The sequence below is a fragment of the Mixophyes fleayi genome, chromosome 7 (genome assembly GCF_038048845.1).
Source record: "Mixophyes fleayi isolate aMixFle1 chromosome 7, aMixFle1.hap1, whole genome shotgun sequence".
Taxonomy (NCBI): Eukaryota; Metazoa; Chordata; class Amphibia; order Anura; family Limnodynastidae; genus Mixophyes; species Mixophyes fleayi.
This window is the reverse complement of record NC_134408.1, coordinates 67,337,424-67,362,085: the sequence shown is the minus strand read 5'-3', so window position 1 is coordinate 67,362,085 and position 24,662 is coordinate 67,337,424. Positions and strand designations below refer to the sequence as shown.

The following is a 24,662-nucleotide window of genomic DNA, read 5'->3' as shown; positions in this document are numbered from 1 at the left end:
TATGTGCAGTGATCATTTTCAGTGGTGATGTAATGTTGACTGGTGTAATATCCATTTTCTAGGTGCAGTACACCATGTGTAACTTGTAGTATTGGCCAACATAAGTTTAATTTCATTATTAATTATACTATTTTCAGGCAGTACAGTAATAGTCCTTGGGGGTTTTATTAACAATTTTTACTGTTAAAACTGGGAAGACATTGATGCACATGTTTGATATTACATTATCTGCAAATATGCCATGTCCATATACAGTACTATGACATTTATCTGTAATTGATAAATCAAAGATAACAGGCAAGATATCCAAAATGATTTTTTTACAGGATAAGCATGTCCTTTCTGTTGTGATGATTGAAAAAATGCTAGAGAAGTTCAAAAAGTCAAGTGAGTTTTTGGAACTCATTTTAAAGGGACTTAATGACTACCTGGAGAAGAAACGTTTGTTTTTTCCTCGATTTTTCTTCTTGTCAAACGATGAGCTTCTTGAGATTTTGTCAGAGACAAAGGATCCAACAAGGTAAGTGCTATGTACATGATACAGTGTACAACTAACAAGGGAATTTAATCATAGTAATCAATGTCTTTCAAGAAATTCAATATTCCTGTGACTGCTAATATGCCACAAACAGCATAACAGCATGCTATATTTGTTCCAGTAAGTAATATAATACACATCTGTCCAGCACACTTTGAGTACGATGTAATGAAGCACCCTATTAATCAGTAACCATCAAATATTTGGTGTATAGTCAGCACTCTATGGGGGGTATTCAATTGTTAGCGAGTTTGGAAGTTCGAGCGTGAAAAGTAATTTTTTTGCTATTTTACCTTATTTTCGAGCGCGAAAACTTCTCACGCAATTCTATTCTTTTTTTTTTTTACACCGAAACGGTGTTATCGCGCTCCAAGCGTTTGTCAATGTTAAAGTATAGGCTGGCTGCGAACCCTTAGTGGAAAAAGCTATTCAATTGTTTTTTAACGCCGAGTGTGAAAAAGGCAAATATGCTGTTTTATCTCGCACCTCCATGGTCTGCTCAAAGAAAAATTTTTTTTATTAAGTTAAGAAAAATATACATTAAACTGAGAAAATAGGTGTAAAAGTTCATAAAAGTTACCTAAAAAAAGAAAAGTACTAAAAAAAGTGTATAATAATTAATAATTTTTGGAAATTTCCCCCTTTAGAAATAACCATAGTGCTGCATGTATTTAAAACTTTTTTATATTATTATTTTTTTTTTAAGGGGGGGGGGGTGGTATTTATTTTTTAAAAGCAAAATCGTTTGCTCCCCACTCTATTTAGTCTTCGCCCTAGTGCTGGCAGGCTATTGATGTGTGAAAAATTTGACGTAGGGTTCCCCCTAATTTAATTGAACCAGCACTAGGCAAACCAGCCGGGGTGATAGGCACTATAACAGGGGGGGGGGGGGAAACGCAGTTTGGGTCCCACGGCCATAATGACTAAAAACCCACAGACTGCTTAGCGCTGGCCTGGATTCCCTAGGGATTGTGGTCCGCTGAAAAATGTAAGCGGGCCACCCCCCTAGGGACACCCAGGCCAGTGCCGATAGCACTAGGGCTCTTCCTACTACCCCTGGGCTGTGGGTGGTAGGGTAATAAATGGGGATTTTGTATGAAAAAAAACAAAAAAAAAGTTTTTTGCTTGTGGAACTACATGTCCCAGCCAGCCATGTTGTCCTAAATAGTAGGGCATGCTGCTACTTGTCTAACTACAACCACCAGCGTACCCATAGCACCCAGGGCATGTTTGCACTTGTAGTAGAACCACAAGTGCCAACATGCTCTTACATCCATGGCTGGCTGTGATCTGTAGTTCCACAAAGCAAAATGTTAAATAAAAGCACAACACCCTCATTCCAACCACAAATCTTTATTAAAAATAATAAAACCCCAAGAAATACAGTGAACACCCTCATGTACACCATAGATTTTAATTAAAAAAAAAAAATACAAAATACTCACCATGGACGAAATCCTCAGTTTTATGATGCTTTACTTACACACACTCATTTACGCAAAGTCCCAACAAATATTTTTACCTTCGAAGAAAGGTCCGGCTTGCCCACTGTCCCACAAATATTTGTACCTTACAAATGTCCATGCTTGGCCAGTGTTCAAATGTTTGTAAATTTCAAAAAATGTACCTCCTTGTAAAATCTTTAATTCTGCTGTACAGGGGGGGCCATTGTTGCGAGCAGTGCTGGGGCCCTTCTTCATTGCAGTGTGGGGGCCCATTCTCTTGTGCAGTGCTGGCGCCCTTCTTGATTGCAGTGTAGGGGCCCAATCTCCTTTGCAGTGCTGGGGCCATTCTTGATTGCATTAATTTACTTTTATTTTTTAATAGTAAAATGAGTGCCTTAACCATTTCAAACTCGCTATGACCAATAATAGAGCGCGATGGGGGTGCATGCAAAAAAACAATTGAATTGAGGGTTTTGTTTTTTTTAAACGCGCGCTCGAACAGGAAAAAACGAGCGCTGGTTTTGGGTTTTTTTTCGAGCGCGAAATTTTAACGCATCTCGCTAACAATTGAATACCCCCCAATGACAAGCAATCATTACTGTTTGGCCAGAACTCAGCACCATTTAATTATATTGTAATTTGACACTTATTACCCCTAATTCAGTACCTAATTGACCAATGACCAGACCCATTTCACCTGTAACCAGCATTTATTTTCTCAATACAATTTACCAGTAATCAGTATTCTTTGACCGACAACCAGAACCAGATACCCATGACCAGTAAACGTATTTTGTCATTTCTCTTACTACTGCCTACTATGAGGATGAGGATTAGCACCACCGCTCTCCTGCCATCTTGAAAATATCTCTATGATTGGAGGCAGCCAGAATTTTAATACATTTGAAGCATTCAGTGCTGTAATTGCTGTGCAATGCATTCAGGATGTCTCTGCTCTCTTGATCATGAACAGCTAACTGGCTGTTGGATATCACAGAAAGGCAGCCAGTATCCATTCCAATCCCAGAACTAACTCTCTCTGGTCTCCAGCTTGCAGTAATTCTTCAATACTGCCAAGAGCTTTTGACAAATTCTTACGTTTCAGTGGTCAAAGCACACATAGTGACTGCATTTGAGAACTGTTAATATAAACAGAACAGGGAGCCAGTCACCTGTTTAACTGGAATAATGAATATTTCTTCCATTTCACATGATGGTATGTTTAGCACCCAGAGCTGGAATTAATTACATGCAAGGAATTTTTGTTGTTCCTTAGCAGACATGAATTGGTGGAGTTGGCAGTAACCCTTAGAAAAGGTTTAGACAATGTCTAAAGCTATAATGAAAGTGGACATAGTCATGAATAATGGTTAGAAGGGTGGTGATAATAACATTGTTTTTTTATTATAGTATAGTACCATACATGGCATAATGTTATTTTTAATTAGAGTTAACTTTACATTTTGTGTTTGTCTACTTTGCTATAGAGTACAACCCCACTTAAAGAAATGCTTTGAAGGAATAGCAAAAGTGGAATTTACAGATGTCTTAGATATCACACATATGAACAGCAGTGAAGGAGAGGTGGTGCAACTGATAAATACTATTTCCACATCAAAAGCCAGAGGCCAGGTTGAAAAGTGGCTAATTGAATTGGAGTCTGGAATGATTCAGTCTGTTCATAAGGTATGTTTTTTTTTGTGTTTCTTCAAAAGGCTTTGGACTGGTTGCAAGGGTAACATCCTAACACTCAGAAATAAGGAATAGTGGTTCAAGCAATGTAATAGAGTAGATAGACCATGTGGTTTTAAACTGGCAACCAAGGCTGCTTTCATCCTACCCAATAATTTTCTCTACAGATATAACATTAAAGCAATTATTGAGAAAACATTGTTAGATCTAAATAAAACCTTAGAAGGGCGCACTTAAACCAAATTGTATTTGTTCCCATATTGCACATTATTTGGGCTCAACAAATGTTCCCATAGCTGCACTTTTCTGCAGTTTCAGTGGGGAATTTCAGAAGATTGAAAGAGAGGATAGACTTTGAATATTAATGTTTTCAGAAATTCAAAGTGTCTATGTTAATTTACAAATAGCGAAACAACTTTGCTCAGAAATCTCCAAAACTGCTTGGGGGATCTACTCTAAGCTATAGTTATGAGGAAATTGTGTCTAATATGCACAGCCTTATTAAGATTAAATGGAGCCTTTGTTTGGATGACAAACCAACCACAAAATGTACCCAGACACAGTACTGTTCTGTCATAATACTGTACAGTAGTTTTTGTTGCTGTGTATGTGTTCACTGCAGTTCATGTGTACACATTAGTATTAATGTTTTAGCAATGTAAACTTTAGGAAATACCGTATACATAGTATACAGGACTTTATATAGTATCATAAGGATCATTTACATTTTTTTCTCAAGTTAAAATGTTAATTTGCTGTACAGACATTATTAAGTAGAAAGTATAGGGCAACACAGATGTGGTATGTGAGCAGCCAGAGGGAAATAGGGAACCCCTATCCCTAGACAAATAGGATATTGTAGACAGTACCTCGGCGCTAGAACAGTGGAATGTATAATGTGTTTAATGGTACACAACAGGAAAATGTGGTCTAGCCAGACCCATACAGCAAATGACAATCAGGGAAAATACATATGATCACGTAGTGAACGGAGTCACAATAAGCGCCATAGCAATGAATAGCATGAGTGTCAATAATGTCAATGACCGGTGTAAACAGCCGGATAGTTCTGGAGGATTTGCAATTCTCCTCTGGGACCAATAATTGCCGAAAGTTGGGCTGGTCACAGTAGTAATGTGTAGAATAATCCAACGCGTTTCCCCCGCACTGGGCGGGCTTCATCAGGGACATTCCCTGATGAAGCCCAGTTCGGCAATTATTGGTCCCACACAAGAACTGAGATCGGAGTTCCTTGTCCGCTAATACCACACTGAGCATTTTCGTGGATTTGCAGCACTGCAATACACTGTCCGAGTGTACATCCACAATAAACAGCTGGGACGCCAGCGATGCTCTGCGCATGCACGCACTTAAGGAATCCAGTCTACCAGCACTTCACTGTTCATATACATACCGGAGAGGACTTCTCTGTATCAACAGGAAACATCAGGAGCTGATTGCTTCATCGCAAATGTATGTTACGATTTTGATGCCTTAGTCAGTATTAGCACAGGCTTACCTAGGGCGCGGAGTCTAATGGCCTTCCGGTCTTCACCAAGAACCACCGCAAGTGATGGCAGGTAGACAAGAAAATAGACAATGCGGTGCAAGTACAGGCACTAATCGTTAATTCCAGGCGTTGTAGGTCTGGAACAGTAACCGGTAGATGCACGGAGGCAATGGGTGCGTGGCAGGATCCAGAGAATAGTTGGTAATACAGCCGGGTCGGTACACAGAAGGTATCAGGTATACGGTGCCAGAGGGAGATCCAGAGAATAGTTGGTAACACAGCCGAGTCGGTACACAGAAGGTATCAGGTATACGGTGCCAGAGGGAGATCCAGAGAATAGTTGGTAACACAGCCGAGTCGGTACACAGAAGGTATCAGGTATGCGGTGCCAGAGGGAGATCCAGAGAATTGTTGGTAACACAGCCGAGTCGGTACACAGAAGATAGTCCAGTTGCGTAGTGCCAGGGATAAGCCAAAGAATAGTCAGGTCACAGCCAGGTAGGTACACAGGAGTAGGAGGAATAGAGGGGTTAACAGGGAGCAGGTTCACAGGAGTCAGGACACAGGAACTGTAGCCAGGAACAGGAAACACATTGCTCTGACACAGGCAGCGTGTCAGAGCAGGGGAGATATAGGAGTTTGAATTCCCCGCCCAGGAGTCACATGATCAGCAGCAGAGAGAACCCGGAAGTGCGGCAGCGCTAACAGAAGAAGCGCTGAAGAGATGGACACCGCTGTCAGCGGGAGCTGACAGCGCAGCGAAACGGGAACAAGGTAAGTTCCTAACAGTACCCCCCCCTTCAGGGGTGGCCTCCGGATAACCTATAAGGCTTTAGAGGGAACTTGGTATGGAATTTCTTCAACAAACTCGGAGCATGAAGGTCTCGTGCAGGAATCCAAGAACGCTCTTCAGGACCGTAACCTTTCCAGTCAACCAGGAACTGCAAGGAACCTCTGGAAATCCGAGAATCTAGAATCTCCTTCACCTCAAATTCCTGATCTGGTGCAGAAATAGCAGCAGGAGGTCTTCTTGAAGAGAAGAATTTGTTAACAACAAGTGGTTTGAGAAGGGAAATGTGGAAGACATTGGGAATCCTCAAGGTAGGGGGTAATTTTAATCTAAAGGCCACCGGATTAATGACCTCAATGATCTTGAAGGGACCGATAAATCGGGGAGCGAATTTCCTAGAAGGAACCAACAAGCGAAGATTCTTTGTAGACAACCACACTTTGTCACCAGGAGTAAGTAGTGGAGACGGTCTTCTTCTTTTGTCAAATGCTTTTTTACTGATGGCAGAGGTGTGAAGTAATTTGCGTTTGATAAGATCCCACCTAGACGAGAAGTCCGATAGAAGGGAATCCACTGCAGGAACCCCAGAAGCGGTTAACTCTTTGAGGGGTGGAACTTTAGGATGAAATCCCTGAAGAGCAAAAAAGGGAGAAATGGAGGTAGAGTCGTGTGAATTATTATTGTGTGCGAATTCTGCCCAAGGTAATAAATCAACCCAATCATCATGTTTAGCTGAAATGAAACATCTGAGGAATTTCTCCAATTCTTGATTCGTCCTTTCCGTGAGACCATTACTTTGCGGATGATATGCAGAAGAAAAATTTAACTTAATTCCACAAAGACGAGAAAAGGCCCTCCAAAATCTTGCCACGAACTGAGTTCCTCGATCAGAAACGATAATATCTGGACAGCCATGTAGGCGGAAAATTTCTTTAATGAAGAGTTGAGCCAGAATAGGAGCAGAAGGGAGACCTTTTAATGCCACAAAATGAGCGGCTCGGGAAAGGCGATCGGTGACCACCCACACTACTGAGAACCCTCTGGAGGAGGGTAAATCTGTGATAAAATCCATGGAGAGATGACCCCAAGGTCGATCCGGAATTGGCAGAGGCTGCAGCAGACCGTATGGAGCTTGACGAGGAACTTTATTTTGAGCGCAAGTGGAACACGCCGTCACAAACTGTCGAACGTCCGAACGGATAGCCGGCCACCAATAACTACGGGAGATAAATTCCAAGGTCTTCTTTATAGCGGCATGACCAGAAAAACGGGAGGCATGAGCCCATTTAAGGAGTTTAGTTTGGCGATGTGGAGGAACCAAAGTCTTCCCGTGAGGAATGATCACCCGAGTAGGAGTAGTAGCCAAAATACATTCTGGATCTAGAATAGACCTAACACTCTCTTCTTCGGTATCCATAGAATCAAAGGAACGAGAGAGAGCATCAGCCTTCTTGTTCTTGGACCCTGGTCTGAAGGTAATGATCATATTGAATCGTGAAAAAAAATAAAGACCATCTGGCCTGACGGGGATTGAGGCAGGATGCAGTTTGTAGATAAAGCAGGTTCTTGTGATCCGTAAAAATAGTAACAGGAAATCTGGCTCCCTCCAAATGATGTCTCCAGGCCTCCAAGGCCAATTTGAAAGCAAGTAGTTCTCTGTCTCCAATGCCGTAGTTTTTTTCGGTGGATGAGAATTTACGAGAAAAGAAGCCACAGGGAGAAAACTTTCCAGTAGAATTCTTCTGAGACAAAATAGCTCCTACTCCAGTGGAGGATGCGTCAACTTCGAGAAAAAAGGGGAAGGAAGAATCTGGCTGTTGAAGAATAGGTGCCGATATGAAGGCTTCTTTAAGATACTTGAAGGCCTCTACCACCTCTGGTGGCCAGGTCTTAGCGTTGGCAGATTTCTTGGTCAGGGAAGTGATGGGTGCAATAACAGACGAAAACCCTTTGATAAAGTGGCGGTAATAATTAGAGAACCCAATAAAACGCTGGATGGCCTTAAGTCCAACCGGTTGGGGCCAATCAGAAATCGCCTTTAATTTCTCAGGGTCCATACGTAATCCGGAGCCAGAAACCACGTGACCAAGAAAAGGAAGATGCGTTTTTTCAAAGACACACTTGTCCACATTACAGTACAGATGATGCGACCGAAGGCGTTGAAGAATCAAGGAGACATGATGGCGATGAGTAATAATATCAGGTGAAAAAATAAGAATATCGTCTAGGTAGATGACAACAAATTGATACAGGAAATCCTGAAAAACTTCGTTAATGAAATTTTGAAAAACCGCAGGAGCGTTACAAAGTCCAAATGGCATGACAAGATACTCAAAATGCCCATCGTGCGTATTGAACGCCGTCTTCCATTCATCCCCTTGTTTAATACGGATAAGGTTGTAGGCCCCTTTCAAATCCAGTTTAGAAAAAATTGAAGCTCCCTTGATCCTATCAAAGAGTTCAGAGATTAATGGTAAGGGGTACCTATTCTTTTTCGTTATGGCGTTGAGGCCACGGTAGTCTATGCAAGGACGCAATCCGCCGTCCTTCTTTTTTACGAAAAAGAAACCTGCTCCTGCTGGTGACGAGGATTTCCGGATAAAACCCCTGTTTAAATTCTCCTTAATATATAGGGACATGGCCTCTGATTCGGGTAGAGATAATGGAAATACCCGTCCTCTAGGTGGTATCTTATCCGGCAACAATTCAATGGAGCAATCCCAAGGTCTATGAGGGGGTAACTTGGAAGCCTCCTTTTCACAAAAGACATCAGAAAACGAATGATATTGAGGAGGAATACCGGAGGGTGTTGGAAGACAGCCCATAGCGGGTCTATGAATCCTGGGAAGACATCGGGAATGACACTCTGAACCCCATGCAAGAACTTCCGGTTTCTGCCAATCTAAAGTGGGGGAGTGAAGTCTGAGCCAAGGTAGGCCTAAGATCAACGGGTTGATAGCCTTTGGAATGACTAAGAAGGAGATTTCCTCAGTGTGTAAGGCTCCAATGCGTAGAGACATGTTGACAGTTCTGTTCTTAATGGATCCTCCAATGATACGACTGCCATCTATAGCTGTAATGGCAATAGGTGGATCTAAGGGTTGCCTAGGCAATGATAACCGCTCTACAATGTCAGCTCATAAAAAGTTCCCCGCTGCACCGGAGTCAATAAGCGCTGGAAGAGACAATTGTTTATCAGTATATTGCAGAAGAACTTGGATAGAAAAACTAGAATCCATAGGAGAGAGAATGTTCATACCTAACTTAGTCTCTCCGTCATCAGTTAGGTCCGATCGTTTCCCGGGCGCTTCCCACATTGACTCAGGACATGACCGGGTTCCCCGCAATAAAGGCATAAACGATTCTTGAACCGCCTCTCTCTTTCCTCCTGGGATAAACGTGCTCTTCCCAACTGCATAGGCTCTTCCTCCGGTGTAATAGGACTTTGGAAGCGAGGAGCCAAACGGAAAGTAGATCGACGGGAACTCTCTCTCTCCTGAGTGCGTTCACGGAAACGTATATCAATCTGGTTACAGAGAGAGATCAAAGCATCCAGGGTAGTGGGTAACTCTCGGGCTGCTAGCTCGTCCTTAATACGATTGGACAAGCCGTGCCAAAATGTGGCCACTAAAGCTTCATTGTTCCAACGAAGTTCGGCCGCCATAGTGCGAAATTGAAGGGCATACTGGCCCAGAGTAAGGGTACCCTGGCGCAGACGGAGGAGTCCAGAAGCTGCACTGGAGACTCGTCCGGGTTCATCAAAGATGCGTCTGAAGGTTTCCAAGAAAGTGGCACAATTATGGAGAATGGGGTCATCATGTTCCCAGAGAGGAGAAGCCCAGGCAAGCGCTTGACCAGACAATAAGGAAATAATATAAGCGACTTTAGTTTTCTGTGTAGGAAAGTTTCCGGGCAAAAGTTCGAATTGAATAGCACACTGGTTCAAGAAGCCTCGGCATTCCTTAGGATCCCCATTGAACTTGGGTGGGTTAGGTATGCGGAGTTGAGAGGTGGTGGGAGCAGATACAGCTGAACCGCTTGGAGCGGGGGCAGGCTGTGGGGCCGGAGCAGGTGGAGGATTAGGAGCTGCCACCTGAGCTGCTTGGAGCGTATCCAACCTGTTAGACAGAGTCTGCAGAATCTGTAATAACTGTTCTTGATTTTTCCCCTGTTCCTCAACCTGAGCCGCTAAGTTATCCAGTAGTACTCTCGCAGTGGGATTCCCTGTCGCTTCCATCAGTTAAATAAGGGTCAGAGCAAACTGTTACGATTTTGATGCCTTAGTCAGTATTAGCACAGGCTTACCTAGGGCGCGGAGTCTAACGGCTTTCCTGTCTTCACCAAGAACCACCGCAAGGTAGTGTGGGCTTAGCTGCCGAAGAACCGCAGGTCGCGGACCCCAGATTAGCCTACTGACGTAAGGGAGAAAGTTCTAAGTGATGGCAGGTAGACAAGAAAATAGACAATGCGGTGCAAGTACAGGCACTAACCGTTAATTCCAGGCGTTGTAGGTCTGGAACAGTAACCGGTAGATGCACGGAGGCAATGGGTGCGTGGCAGGATCCAGAGAATAGTTGGTAATACAGCCGGGTCGGTACACAGAAGGTATCAGGTATACGGTGCCAGAGGGAGATCCAGAGAATAGTTGGTAACACAGCCGAGTCGGTACACAGAAGGTATCAGGTATACGGTGCCAGAGGGAGATCCAGAGAATAGTTGGTAACACAGCCGAGTCGGTACACAGAAGGTATCAGGTATGCGGTGCCAGAGGGAGATCCAGAGAATTGTTGGTAACACAGCCGAGTCGGTACACAGAAGATAGTCCAGTTGCGTAGTGCCAGGGATAAGCCAAAGAATAGTCAGGTCACAGCCAGGTAGGTACACAGGAGTAGGAGGAATAGAGGGGTTAACAGGGAGCAGGTTCACAGGAGTCAGGACACAGGAACTGTAGCCAGGAACAGGAAACACATTGCTCTGACACAGGCAGCGTGTCAGAGCAGGGGAGATATAGGAGTTTGAATTCCCCGCCCAGGAGTCACATGATCAGCAGCAGAGAGAACCCGGAAGTGCGGCAGCGCTAACAGAAGAAGCGCTGAAGAGATGGACACCGCTGTCAGCTCCCGCTGACAGCGCAGCGGAACGGGGACAAGGTAAGTTCCTAACAATGTAAGTCCACAGTCGTCTCACATCTGTGAATCCAGCCGACTGAGCTGGTTGCCGAAACGGATATTATTTACTTAATGTGGGAATACGAACTGTTTACTACATTTTCATTTATTATAGGATTTACCTGCACCTAGGGAAGGATTTCCTTCCAGAGGAGGATTGCAAATCCTCCAGAACTATCCGGCTGTTTACACCGGTCATTGACATTATTGACACTCATGCTATTCATTGCTATGGCGCTTATTGTGACTCCGTTCACTACGTGATCATATGTATTTTCCCTGATTGTCATTTGCTGTATGGGTCTGGCTAGACCACGTTTTCCTGTTGTGTACCATTAAACACATTATACATTCCACTGTTCTAGCGCCGAGGTACTTTCTACAGTACAGACATTATTGTTACTGGAAAGTCAATCCGCACAGAGACTCCATTGCAGACACAATGTACAGAGACACCAGTACCCACTGGTTACTTGCTCTAAAGGATGTGTACTACCAAAGTTCCTAGTGATCTGGCAGGGGTAGATGCAGGGCTTGTTTGTAACCTGTGTTTGACATATAGCTGTTAGGTTTCTAGGATATCAGCACTTTGAGCAACTCTCTGTATTGTACATAAATGTCCCCAGAACTGGGCAGGAGTAAGTTCACTGTTATGTGTCCTTCTTATCATTCCTTTCACGGTTAAGAATGTGACATGCTGATGGTGGGCACCTTGGCCCCCACGTTCTTGTATATATATCCTTGCAATTAACTTAATATTGGTGATACAAGAAATATGCCATTTACAACATGACTGCACAAAATGGGTAGAAGAAGATTGAGAAGCGAAGACTTTCAATATGGATGGGCTAGTTATTAATATTATTTTGGTAAAACCACAGTATGCATAGTATAAATCAAATTATTGCCCCACAAACTAAACTTTCTCATAAATCTAAGATCAGCCTTTAAGGTGCATTTTTCATCTGGAAATTGGATTCATACTTTGGAATATTACTATTTCAACCAATGATCATGTCAATCACACAATAAATGACAATTTGGTAAGATATTGCATTAATGTGTACGCTCCCCCGATCTTGTTTCATTGTACCAAAGCACATCATATCGTTTCATTTGGTTTAATAAACTTCTTAAAGTTCACTATCAACGATGGAACTATGTCGGGCAAATGTGGAAGTGTGTATGCACTCATCACCAACAGTGTAGGCAGATCTCTAGAGAGTGTGCAGAGTCACAATATGGTTATGAGAGATGAAAAGCACAGATCTGATGGTAAATTGTGTAGGTGTGTACAGATAAATTTGTATGCTTATCGATGGTTTCAGTCGTTGGTAAAATTGTTACAGAAATCACATCTGCAGTAATTTTCTGTAGTGTGTACCCAGGGATTGTGCTGAGATAATGACCACCTAAAGTAATGACCTCATAATAAAAAAATCTGAATATGTATACCTACCAGGATGCCCTGTAGAGAAGAGACAGATTGAACAACCAATGTTTGAACAGCTCACACAGCTGACTGTCATGAGCATAGCAGTCGTCTTCTTGATATCCCTGCTACACTAGGAAATAGATTTTTGATTCGTGCTAAGAAGAATCCAAGGTTTTCCTAAAACATGGATGTTATATGAGAAATGTTATCTATCCTGTGGGCAGCACGGTGGCGTAGTGGTTAGCACTTCTGCCTCACAGCACTGGGGTCATGAGTTCAATTCCCGTCCATGGCCTTATCTGTGTGGAGTTTGTATGTTCTCCCCATGTTTGCGTGGGTTTCCTCCGGGTGCTCCAGTTTCCTCCCACACTCCAAAAACATACTGGTAGGTTAATTGGCTGCTATCAAAATTGACCCTAGTCTCTCTCTCTCTCTCTCTGTCTGTCTGTCTGTCTGTGTGTGTGTTAGGGAATTTAGACTGTAAGCTCCAATGGGGCAGGGACTGATGTGAATGAGTTCTCTGTACAGCGCTGCAGAATCAGTGGCGCTATATAAATAAATGATGATGATGATGATGATATCCTAGTCCAAAATGGAAATCCCTGTGCAAAATAACCCACACTGCAAATGAGTGGTGCTAAGTTATGATGAGAAACTGGATTCTTGTGACTGGTTAGTAGCAAAGAGGCGTCATGATTAGTCCTGGCTCTGATTATTTAGTGGCATTTGTTCGTAGTTAGCGGATTGAGTTATTTATGTGGGTTTTACTGTTTTTGTTTGTTTTTTTCATTTGGACTATAGTGGATCAAGAAACAAAAGGGCATAGCTTTATTTTTTATTCTTTTGGTATAATGTTTTTACTATAATATTCTCCAGCACTGGGGTTGGATGAGGATTTTCAGAAAGTGGGTACACACTGCACTTATTATTTTGGCATACATATGACGGTTGGATAACAGTGCTTTAAATCAGCTCCGTGCCTACCAGGGGATGGCTGGCAAATTTCAGCCGGGGAAGGGGGGGCAAGACTTGACTCAGCAGTCTATTTTAAAGGATAAGAAATTTAGGTGGCCCAGTAACCCAGTCCAAAGTAGTCCACTATGGGATTGACCCTGGGGGGCAGATGCCCCCCTACCCACCTGCTCCTGGTGCCTACCTTCCACATAAGCTTCATCTGACAAATATAAAACAGTTTAAAATTTGTGAAGGCAGTGGGAAACTACAGGGGAGCTGCGATGACCAAAGACATGATTTTTTCAAGGATTAAAGATTTACTCATTGGTAAACAAGGGGAGCAAAAGTCCTGGCTCTATGTCCAGTAGTGAGCACGATGCCAAATAAAAACAATGGTCACATAGCAACTCCAATGACTTGTTTATCTTTCATGTCTCTTCCTCTTTCTGTCTCTCCTCATTCCAACCATACAACACTGCCTGTAACCACACAGAAATACCAGTCACCAATATCTGATTTAATATTGGTGGCTGATAATGCTTCTTCCATACAGTAGCTCCTCCACCAGCCGTGACAATTTTTCTACTGCTACCTCATGTACCAGTTTTTACCCATACCTCTTAGATTGTAAGATCATTTGGGCAGGACCATCTTTACCTTCTGTTTAATATCTTTGTATATAATGTATTTATATAATAATCTCCTCAATGTACAGCTCTGCTTAATAGGTTCTCACTTTATAAATAAATAATAATAATTATTGTCCGCCTACGTGTTGTGAGCGAAGGAAACGGTCACTTGCAGATCTCCATTATTCAGTTATGTGTGTGTTTTTGCAAGTGATTGACAGTTACTTCCACTCAGGCCACTGATGCTCGCTATTCATTCAGTTCAACTGGAACACGAACATTTAATATACAAAACACAGTACCTATACAATGTGTAAGATTTTTCTATTCTTCTCTTTAAATAATAATTGAGATGAGCAGGTTTCCAAAATATAATATTTCTATTCTTTATTAAATGATATTATGCATAGATACAGCCATTACTGGACGAAGCAGTCATATACCCAGGATCTCAAATGCAAATTGACAATCTATATTTCATTAAGTCATTCTTTTATAGAAAATGTTACTCATCATTGCTTAAAACACACCTTCCTAGCTTACATGAAAATTTACAAAAAGTGTGTTTCTCATTATAACTTTTTGTTCTCCTCTAACTATATTGAGCAATATGTAAGAGAAAGGTCAGTACTTTTTCTGTTAAAAGCACAGGCACATAAAAGTAGATTAGTTCATTCTATTGAACTAATTGGTAATATAGGGTTTTTTGTTAATTATTACTTTGACAACACTGATAACTTTCCATTCATCTTATATGTATGGCATGTGCCTCTCAAAGTACCGCTTTTTTGCAGAAAATGTATTGTGCATTGAAGACAAAAGCTTAAAATTTGTTCTAAGACTAAAAGTAACTATTTTTAAAGGTCATTGGGGAAGCGATTGAAGCATATCCCAAAACAAAACGTATTGACTGGGTAAGAGAGTGGCCCGGGCAGACCGTACTGTGTGTATCTCAGTGCTTCTGGACAAAGGAAGTTCAGCTGTCTATACGGCAAGGTCAGAAGGTATGTATGGTGAATTGTTTATGATGTCATAAATGTAAAGTCTATCTTGGACAAAGTGGGCCTGATTCATCCTGTTGTATTCCATATCTTGTATGAAATTGCTTTGCACATGCTCATAAATGGACCTTACTCCAGTGAACGCAATTGCATGCAGTTCATGTCTGAATGCATTGACATTTCCGACTACCTATGTCTTAAACGGTGGAATGGGGAGGGAAAAGGGGTGAGGCACATAGGCAATGTACAGTAAGGGTGTGCCGAGGTTGAGCACACGCACATTCATCCGATTCAAGCTCTGGGCACCTCCTGAGGTATGTATATTTTAGCCATATCACTAGCACCAGCTAAAGGGTAGGTGTACTTGCTGACTGATAACGATAACTGACGTGTATGCATGCCAGAACCTGTGGTTGCAAGTAAGAGAAACTGCATGAAAATGCATTCTATGTCCAGTATCGCAATAAGGACATCATGATTTATTTATTTACATTTTCAGTAAAAAAAACTAAAATGTAAATGTATTTTTATTAATCTTTGTAGTATTAAGAGTTGTTAACTTATTTAATAGATTTTGTTTTGGCAATCGGTCTGATGGGACTTTATGTTGCACATATGCATGTGTGTATTCTTCAGTCTGTTCTCTCTGTCTGCATACAACAAGTTAAGTATAGCCAAAAAGTATTTATACCCATATTCAAATGGAAACATTTCTTGAGATCTGCTTGTACTGGAATTCAATTAGAAATATTATAGATAAGTCTTGGAAGGACCTTTTCTGTGCCCCAAATGGCTGATGACAGAAGGCAGAAAATAGTAGCATCACAGTAGAGAACAAGGATGCACTGTGTCAAGCTTCTTGCTGCTTGTCTTGGCATGAGAACTTTTACATATACATGTATGCATGTAACTATATGTTGTTTCATATTAGAAAATCTTGTTTTTTTGAGTGGCACCTACGCCCCTTATTTGCGTATAGATGGAAGTTAGACACTAGGCAGATGTGCCTGGAACATCTATTTATTATATTCAGACCATTTAGAATGACAGAATGCCCTGTATGTGTATCTAAGCATGATGCATCCTGTTACCCTATACTAACTGAATACCATTTAGTGAATGTGCCAGGCACCTTGTTGGATTTTGTTATCCTTGGAGAACCTATGGAAGGAATCCCAATGGATATACAAATAGGGTAGACATTTGGTAAAAAATATATTTTTATATATATATATATATATATATATATATATATATATATATATATTTAACAGTGGACAGCCCTTATAAATTGGGCAGTTACTCATAGTAGGAACAAACACAGACAAATACCCCCAGCACACTGCTATAGCCAGCAACAGATCTGCTATTTCTACTGTAGATAAGAATGCAAAAGTCTCAGTTGCACACATTTGCAAATGTATGTTGAAGCCACCCACCACGCCAAGGTGCTTTTGCTAATAGGGTGGTCCTACTCTAAACAATGAGAGTCCCATATATTTGGGCCATACATATGTGTTTTTAAATTGAGAGCTAACTTACCAAAGAGGTACCCCAGAGACCTCCAAATAGCAATCCAATGTCAGTACTCCCCATCAGCTACTAACACCAACATGCCTCTCAGACAAATAAAGAAAATGGAAGTTGCTCAAATCAATTTATAGGCTATATCAGGTGCATGAAAAGGTGGGGTTATCCTAAAAGGAACAAACACAGAAAAATACCCCCAGCACACTGCTATAGCCAGCAACAGATCTGCTATTTCTACTGTAGATAAAAATGCAAAAGTCTCAGTTTCACACATATGCAAATGTATGTTGAAGCCACCCACCACGCCAAGGTGCTTTTGCTAATAGGGTGGTCCTACTCTAAACAATGAGAGTCCCATATATTTGGGCCATACATATGTGTTTTTAAATTGAGAGCTAACTTACCAAAGAGGTACCCCAGAGACCTCCAAATAGCAATCCAATGTCAGTACTCCCCCTCAGCTACTGACACCAACATGCCTCTCAGACAAATAAAGAAAATGGAAGTTGCTCAAATCAATTTATAGGCTATATCAGGTGCATGAAAGGGTGGGGTTATCCTAAAAAGAACAAACACAGACAAATACCCCCAGCACACTTCTATAGTCAGCAACAGATCTGCTATTTCTACTGTAGATAAAAATGCAAAAGTCTCAGTTGCACACATTTGCAAATGTATGTTGAAGCCACCCACCACGCCAAGGTGCTTTTGCTAATAGGGTGGTCCTACTCTAAACAATAAGAGTCCCATATATTTGGGCCATACATATGTGTTTTTAAATTGAGAGCTAACTTACCAAAGAGGTACCCCAGAAAACTCCAGATAGCAATCCAATGTCAGTACTCCCCCTCAGCTACTGACACCAACATGCCTCTCAGACAAATAAAGAAAATGGAAGTTGCTCAAATCAATTTATAGGCTATATCAGGTGCATGAAAGGGTGGGGTTATCCTAAAAGGAACAAACACAGACAAATACCCCCAGCACACTGCTATAGCCAGCAACAGATCTGCTATTTCTACTGTAGATAAAAATGCAAAAGTCTCAGTTGCACACATTTGCAAATGTATGTTGAAGCCACCCACCACGCCAAGGTGCTTTTGCTAATAGGGTGGTCCTACTCTAAACAATGAGAGTCCCATATATTTGGGCCATACATATGTGTTTTTAAATTGAGAGCTAACTTACCAAAGAGGTACCCCAGAGACCTCCAAATAGCAATCCAATGTCAGTACTCCCCCTCAGCTACTGACACCAACATGCCTCTCAAACAAATAAAGAAAATGGAAGTTGCTCAAATAAATTTAAAGGCTATATCAGGTGCATGAAAGGGTGGGGTTATCCTAAAAGGAACAAACACAGACAAATACCCCCAGCACACTGCTATAGTCAGCAACAGATCTGGTATTTCTACTGTGATAAAAATGCAAAAGTCTCAGTTGCACACATTTGCAAATGTATGTTGAAGCCACCACCACGCCAAGGTGCTTTTGCTAATAGGGTGGTCCTACTCTAAACAATGAGAGTCCCATATATTTGGACCATACATATGTGTTTTTAATTGAGAGCTAACTTACCAAAGAGGTACCCCAGAGACCTCCAAATAGCAATCCAATGTCAGTACTCCCCCTCAGCTATTGACACCAACATGCCTCTCAGACAAATAAAGAAAATGGAAGTTGCTCAAATCAATTTATAGGCTATATCAGGTGCATGAAAGGGTGGGGTTATCCTAAATGGAACAAACACAGACAAATACCCCCAGCACACTGCTATAGCCAGCAACAGATCTGCTATTTCTACTGTAGATAAAATGCAAAAGTCTCAGTTGCACACATTTGCAAATGTATGTTGAAGCCACCCACCATGCCAAGGTGCTTTTGCTAATAGGGTGGTCCTACTCTAAACAATGAGAGTCCCATATATTTGGGCCATACATATGTGTTTTTAAATTGAGAGCTAACTTACCAAAGAGGTACCCCAGAGACCTCCAAATAGCAATCCAATGTCAGTACTCCCCCTCAGCTACTGACACCAACATGCCTCTCAGACAAATAAAGAAAATGGAAGTTGCTCAAATCAATTTATAGGCTATATCAGGTGCATGAAAGGGTGGGGTTATCCTAAAAGGAACAAACACAGACAAATACCCCCAGCAAACTGCTATAGCCAGCAACAGATCTGCTATTTCTACTGTAGATAAAAATGCAAAAGTCTCAGTTGCACACATTTGCAAATGTATGTTGAAGCCACCCACAACGCCAAGGTGCTTTTGCAAATGTGTGCAACTGAGACATTTGGGACTCTCATTGTTTAGAGTAGGACCACCCTATTAGCAAAAGCACCTCTTTCAATATTAAGATACTAGGTTTTAGGTGATATACAGTACGCGTGGAAAGGTATCAATAATAGAGAAGCTTTAAAGCTAATCATGGCAATTCATTAACTTTGAATACTCACAATAAATTCCATAGCATTGGTCTCCCTGGACTTATTATTAGAGGCCCTCGAACAAAATTAAATGAGTAAACCTCCTACAATGGTATTCAAGTCTCCGACAAATACCTTTTAAATAACTTATTAAATAATAATAATAATAATATTAATTGTCTGAGCTGTTCTAATAATGCTTTCAATCTCCATATTCTCTGTCTCCCCTCCCCTTTCTCTATCTCTCTTTCTCTTTCTTTCTTTCTTTCTTTCTTTCTTTCTTTCATTACTTCTCTCTCTTCTCTCTTTCTTTCTCTCTCTCTCTCTCTCTCTCTCTCTCTCTCCCTCTCTTTCTCTCTTTCTCTCTTACTTTCATTCTCTTTCTCTCTCTCTTTCTGCCCATCCTTGCTATAGTTGAGAAAATCATTAAATAAAAAGTATTTAAAAAGAAAACGAATTGAAATGCACGCTATGCTGTATACACATTCTATCATTCAGATCCAGAGACTTTAAAGGGAAAGGGGAGATCTACCATTTAACCATTTTAATAGATTTCAGATGTTACAATTTGCTGTTGTATATAGAAAACAAAGTGGTAACCGTGGCATGGCTATAGGCAGGTGTAATGCAACATAATAAAGGAACACAATTTATCATCTCTAATTCTATTGTAATTTTTTTCCTTTAAGATTAATAAAAATGCTGTTTAAATATGTCCTTGGGATATTTCTTCCTCAACTTCAGGCACTTGAAGATTACCTGGAACAAAACAATAAACAAATTGATGACATTGTTGCCCTGGTGCGTGGAACATTGTCAAAGCAAAACCGAGTGACCCTTGGAGCGCTCGTGGTCTTGGATGTTCATGCAATGAGACGTCCTTGCAGCTCTTGTAAATAAACAAGTTAGTGATGAAAATGACTTTGAATGGTTAAGTCAGATGAGATACTATTGGGAGGTAAGATGTCAAACCTCATTTGCATTCTCTTCTTCATATTTTGTTAAATAATAATCATGCTTGCAAAACTCCTTTCTAAAATTCTTAAAAAAAGCGTAATTTCTAGAAATAAACAATATAACTAGAGGTTGATAGCTTGCATGATTATTTTAAGAATAGAAAATATAGTTTTACTTAGATTAAAGAGGAAGCAAATTAATAAAATAATTAAGCTAAATTGCTTTCAAATAGAATGTTGTCTCTACTGTCACCATTCTTTCTTATGTGCAAATATGGTTTGGTATCTATTTGTAAAGTAATTTTGCTTGACTGCAAAGCACATCTGAGATTGCTTCTTAATTTGGAAGTGGTGTTTAAATATAGATGATGAAAGATTATAGAAATTTCAGGTTATTTACAAGGCTCTGCACTCACACTTATGGAAAAGCGGGGACATCCTGAATTTTAAGTAATTGTATCTATTTGCTGATGTCTGTGATTGTTTATTTTTGTGAGCTAAGTTTGCACACACAGAAATATGCTGTACAATAGGTGGTGTGGGGAGGTAAATCGTCATAAATAGCTTTGTGCCAGCTCTCTGACTGGACCTATGCAATGTTTGAATACCAATATGTTGAACATGTGTAACTTACATTTCAACTAACTGTATTGAACTTGTGTGCAGGGTCATAAAAAATGGCTAAAAATTGAATAATAACTGACCTAGGTGTCAGTGATCCCTATTCTATTTGTACACATGCTTTATGAGAAGCAAGCTGATCATAAACAGTGAAAACTGATGTATTCGGTGTCCATAAACGATTACCTATTTCTTGAAAAGCTTGTGTTTTCTGTAACATAGAGACCAAATGTGCTTAAATCAGTTAGTGTTTCACTAACTCTATTTTATTATAAACAGAATAAGGACTTTGTTGTACTTGTGCCCTATCTGTGGTTCTAGTGTTAGCCAGTGGGTACATTGTGATTGCTTAATTAGTGTTGATGATTACGCAAACAAAAGCGTTCTCAATAATAGTGTATTTGAGCCCATGGGCAGAGAAGTATATAAGTCAAGATGCACTCAGATTCGCATCGGTAGCATATGCGCCAGGATTACGACAAGTGCAAAAAATAATGAATATCCATCAACATGCTGACCTCAATAGATGTGACTAGCTCTGCATTAGAAGCATATGCCCCATGTTTACAGCAGGAGTCAGAGCTGGATTTAGACTTCATGGGGCCCTAGGCAAGATATTGGTTTTCTCCCAGCCCCCCTCCCTGAAACAATCCATATATTTTTTTAGCATAGCATATACTCCTATAGTTAAGTAGAAGGGTAAACTATGTGCCACCGCACATCACGCTGCTCCTCCTGCATCACCATGCGGCACCTCATTATTGTCCCTCTCATCACACTGTGCCCTCCTTTATCATTATACTGCATCACACTGTGGTCCGAGCAGTTAAAGAATAATGACCATGGACCCCATATTTTGTCAAAGGATCTAGCAGAATTTCGAATTATAGTGCTCATATACTCCATACGATGAATATTAAGTGGAAATTTAGAAGTGGCGGTATGAAAAATGTAATGGGAATGTAAACAAGTGAATGGAATTTTATTATTTTACTATAAAGGCACTATGAGAAGTAGTAGTATGGCATACTACCATATACACCCCACTTCCATCACTGCTTACCTTTCATTTCACACAAATTGTACTTTATCTTTAACTAAACTAAGGTATTAATCATAATTAATATGTCAAGAAACTAGCAAGCCCAATAATAAAAATACAGCAGTCTCCTATCACTACCACATCACAGACCATCCGCCACCACAGTTACTGACTGCAGCCCTCTACCTACAGAAACATGAAAAAGGGCTGGAATGTAATAATCATGTTAATATGTCAGTTTTCTGCATGAATCCCATAGTGCAACATTTAAACAAGTCAGAACTCCTCATAATATAAATCCTGCCAGATTCAAGATAATTGGCAGACTGTCCTGCTCTCTCCTACCTGTTCTCGTCACTTTCACCACTTGTGGCTGCTGTGTCTTTAGATCAGTTGCTGCTTGACTGGATCATGGAATCTTGGAGGCCCCCCACACTCACATACTAAAAATATACACTGGCCCCTCACACACTCACATAATATAAATACACTGGCTCCTCACACACACACACATAATATAAATACACTGGCCCCCCACACACACATAATATAAATGCACTGCCCCACGCCCACACACACATAATATAAATACACTGCCCCCCCCCCCACACTCTCACACTCTCATAATATAAATACACTGACCTCTCACACACTCAATATATATACACTGGCCCCTCACACACTCTCATAATATAAATACACTGACCTCTCACACACTCACATAATATATATACACTGGTCCCTCACACACTCACATAATATATATACACTGGCCCCTCACACACTCACATAATATATATACACTGGCCCCTCACGCACTCATATAATACATATACACTGGCACCTCAAACACGTAATATAAATACACTGGCCCCTCACACACACACAATCTCCCGGATCTGCCCACTTCACTAGGAAGTGCCCACTTCCTGGTGAAGTGGGCAGAATTAGGTCTCAAACGCTGCGATTCCCGGTGAATCGCTGCGTTTGGCCTCGCCCCCAGCTGTCAAATGACGCGTCATTATGTCACGGGGGTGAGTCCAAAATTACGCACATTTTAGAGCCCCGCCCCCGCCCATCATGCCCACCTCCCCCGGCAGGCTCCCGGTAACCAACTTTCTAAAGTTGGTAAGCATGATAGAAATACACTGGCCACTCACATAATCTAAATATACTGGCCCCTCACACACACACACACACACACACAGACACACACAAAATATATATACACTGGCCCCCTCACACACTCACATAATATAAATACACTGCCCCCCCACTCACATAATATAAATACACTGGCCCCTCACACACACACACACACACACACACACATAATATATATACACTGGCCCCTCACACACACACATAATGTACACACACTGGCCCCTCACACACACATAATGTACACACACTGGCCCCTCACACGCACATAATGTACATACACTGTCCCCTCACACACAGGCAGGTAACTATGGCCCAAGAGGGTGGGCACGGATGATAGGTAAAGAGTCACTGAGGGGAGCGGAGAGAAGCGAGAGGAGACAGAGGGCAGAGGGTTGGAGAGGAGGTGAACTGAGTAGCTGGAGAGCGCAGTTAAAAGTGATGGAAACAGGAGGTAGGAGAGCCCTGCTCAAAGGAGCTTACAATCTAAAGGGAGGGGAAGACAGACAGGCACATGGATGAGACGGGAGAGACGGAGACGGAGTCGAGGAAGGGGGAGAAGGGAAGAAGGGATGAGAAAGAGAGGAAGCCGACCAGTGGGAGTTTAGGCATGAGACTGGAAGGCTTTTAGGAAAAGGTGGGTGATAATTAAGTCAACTGCCATATCAGTCTTTTATACACAATAATTGGGAGATCTCAGGGGCGGATCTAGACATTTGTCCTACCCGGGGCGATTTTAGGGGGGGGGGGCAATTTAGGCCCCACCCCCTTTCTGATGTCTAAGGCTGCCGGCGGCTGCACACTATGGTCTAGATTTACTAAGCTGCGGGTTTGAAAAAAATGGGGATGTTGCCTATAGCAACCAAGCAGATTCTAGCTTTCATTTATTTAGTGCTTTCTACACAATGAAAGCTAGAATCTGATTGGTTGCTATAGGCAACATCCCCACTTTTTCAAACTCGCAGCTTAGTAAATCTAGCCCTATGTGTGTTTAAAACACAATCAGAGCAGCCGGGCAGCACACTGTCACTGCCGAGCGGACCTGCACAGTGTGCAGCTGTCGGCAGCAAGCCCCTGGTAAGGGGGACATCAGTTTTGCAGCTGTTCGGGCCGCCGCCCCCCCATCCCTCGTTGAATATAATGTTTAATAAATATTGCAAGCGGCCGCATCACAAAACGTGATGCGGCCGCGTCAGCGCACAGGTGGCCGCATCACATGGCAGGCTTCCACTTACCAGCCCGCGCCTGAAAGGAGGTGATTATTCTAGATAACTTTGTAGAAGGGAAGCCTGTTGGATTTTTAGGTTAGGTATCCTCTTCTCAGTTGGCTTAAATGATAGTATAGAATTTAATGACTTTTAGAGTGTATGGGCTTTAGATCTGAATGAGAGTATTTATATATAGTACTCTAATAAGTTACATTTATATAAGAAGTGGTAGGGGTATATTTTCATACTAATACTAGTTATAACTATATGGGAATTAATATTGGTATATATTAACATTTCTAAGAATTTGAATTACGTAATATTCTTGGGTTCAAGTTGTTAGTCCTTATTAGTTTCATCTTGTGTCTAGATAGACTTTTGTATAAATTCCTTATTATGACTGCAAAAAATTGTATATATGATAAAGTAATACAAGTTTAGAGATTATATGTAGCAAAACCCTGATCTACAAGTTGAAACATATGATTCATTTTTATTATTTCCCCGTTTGCTCTATTTTTATTCTGTGTTGAAATATATCCAAAAACATAC

The 24,662-nt window shown here is 41.3% G+C and overlaps 1 protein-coding gene across 1 annotated transcript in view; it reads left to right on the top strand.

Moving 5' to 3' along the window:
• Positions 1–24,662, top strand: part of DNAH7 (dynein axonemal heavy chain 7) — a 379,127-nt gene that overhangs the window by 111,006 nt on the left and 243,459 nt on the right. Inside the window, 5 exon segments of the mRNA XM_075181345.1 lie at positions 327–520; positions 3,471–3,669; positions 15,025–15,165; positions 19,867–19,995; positions 19,997–20,080. Of these exon segments, the coding sequence (XP_075037446.1) occupies positions 327–520; positions 3,471–3,669; positions 15,025–15,165; positions 19,867–19,995; positions 19,997–20,080 (747 nt within the window).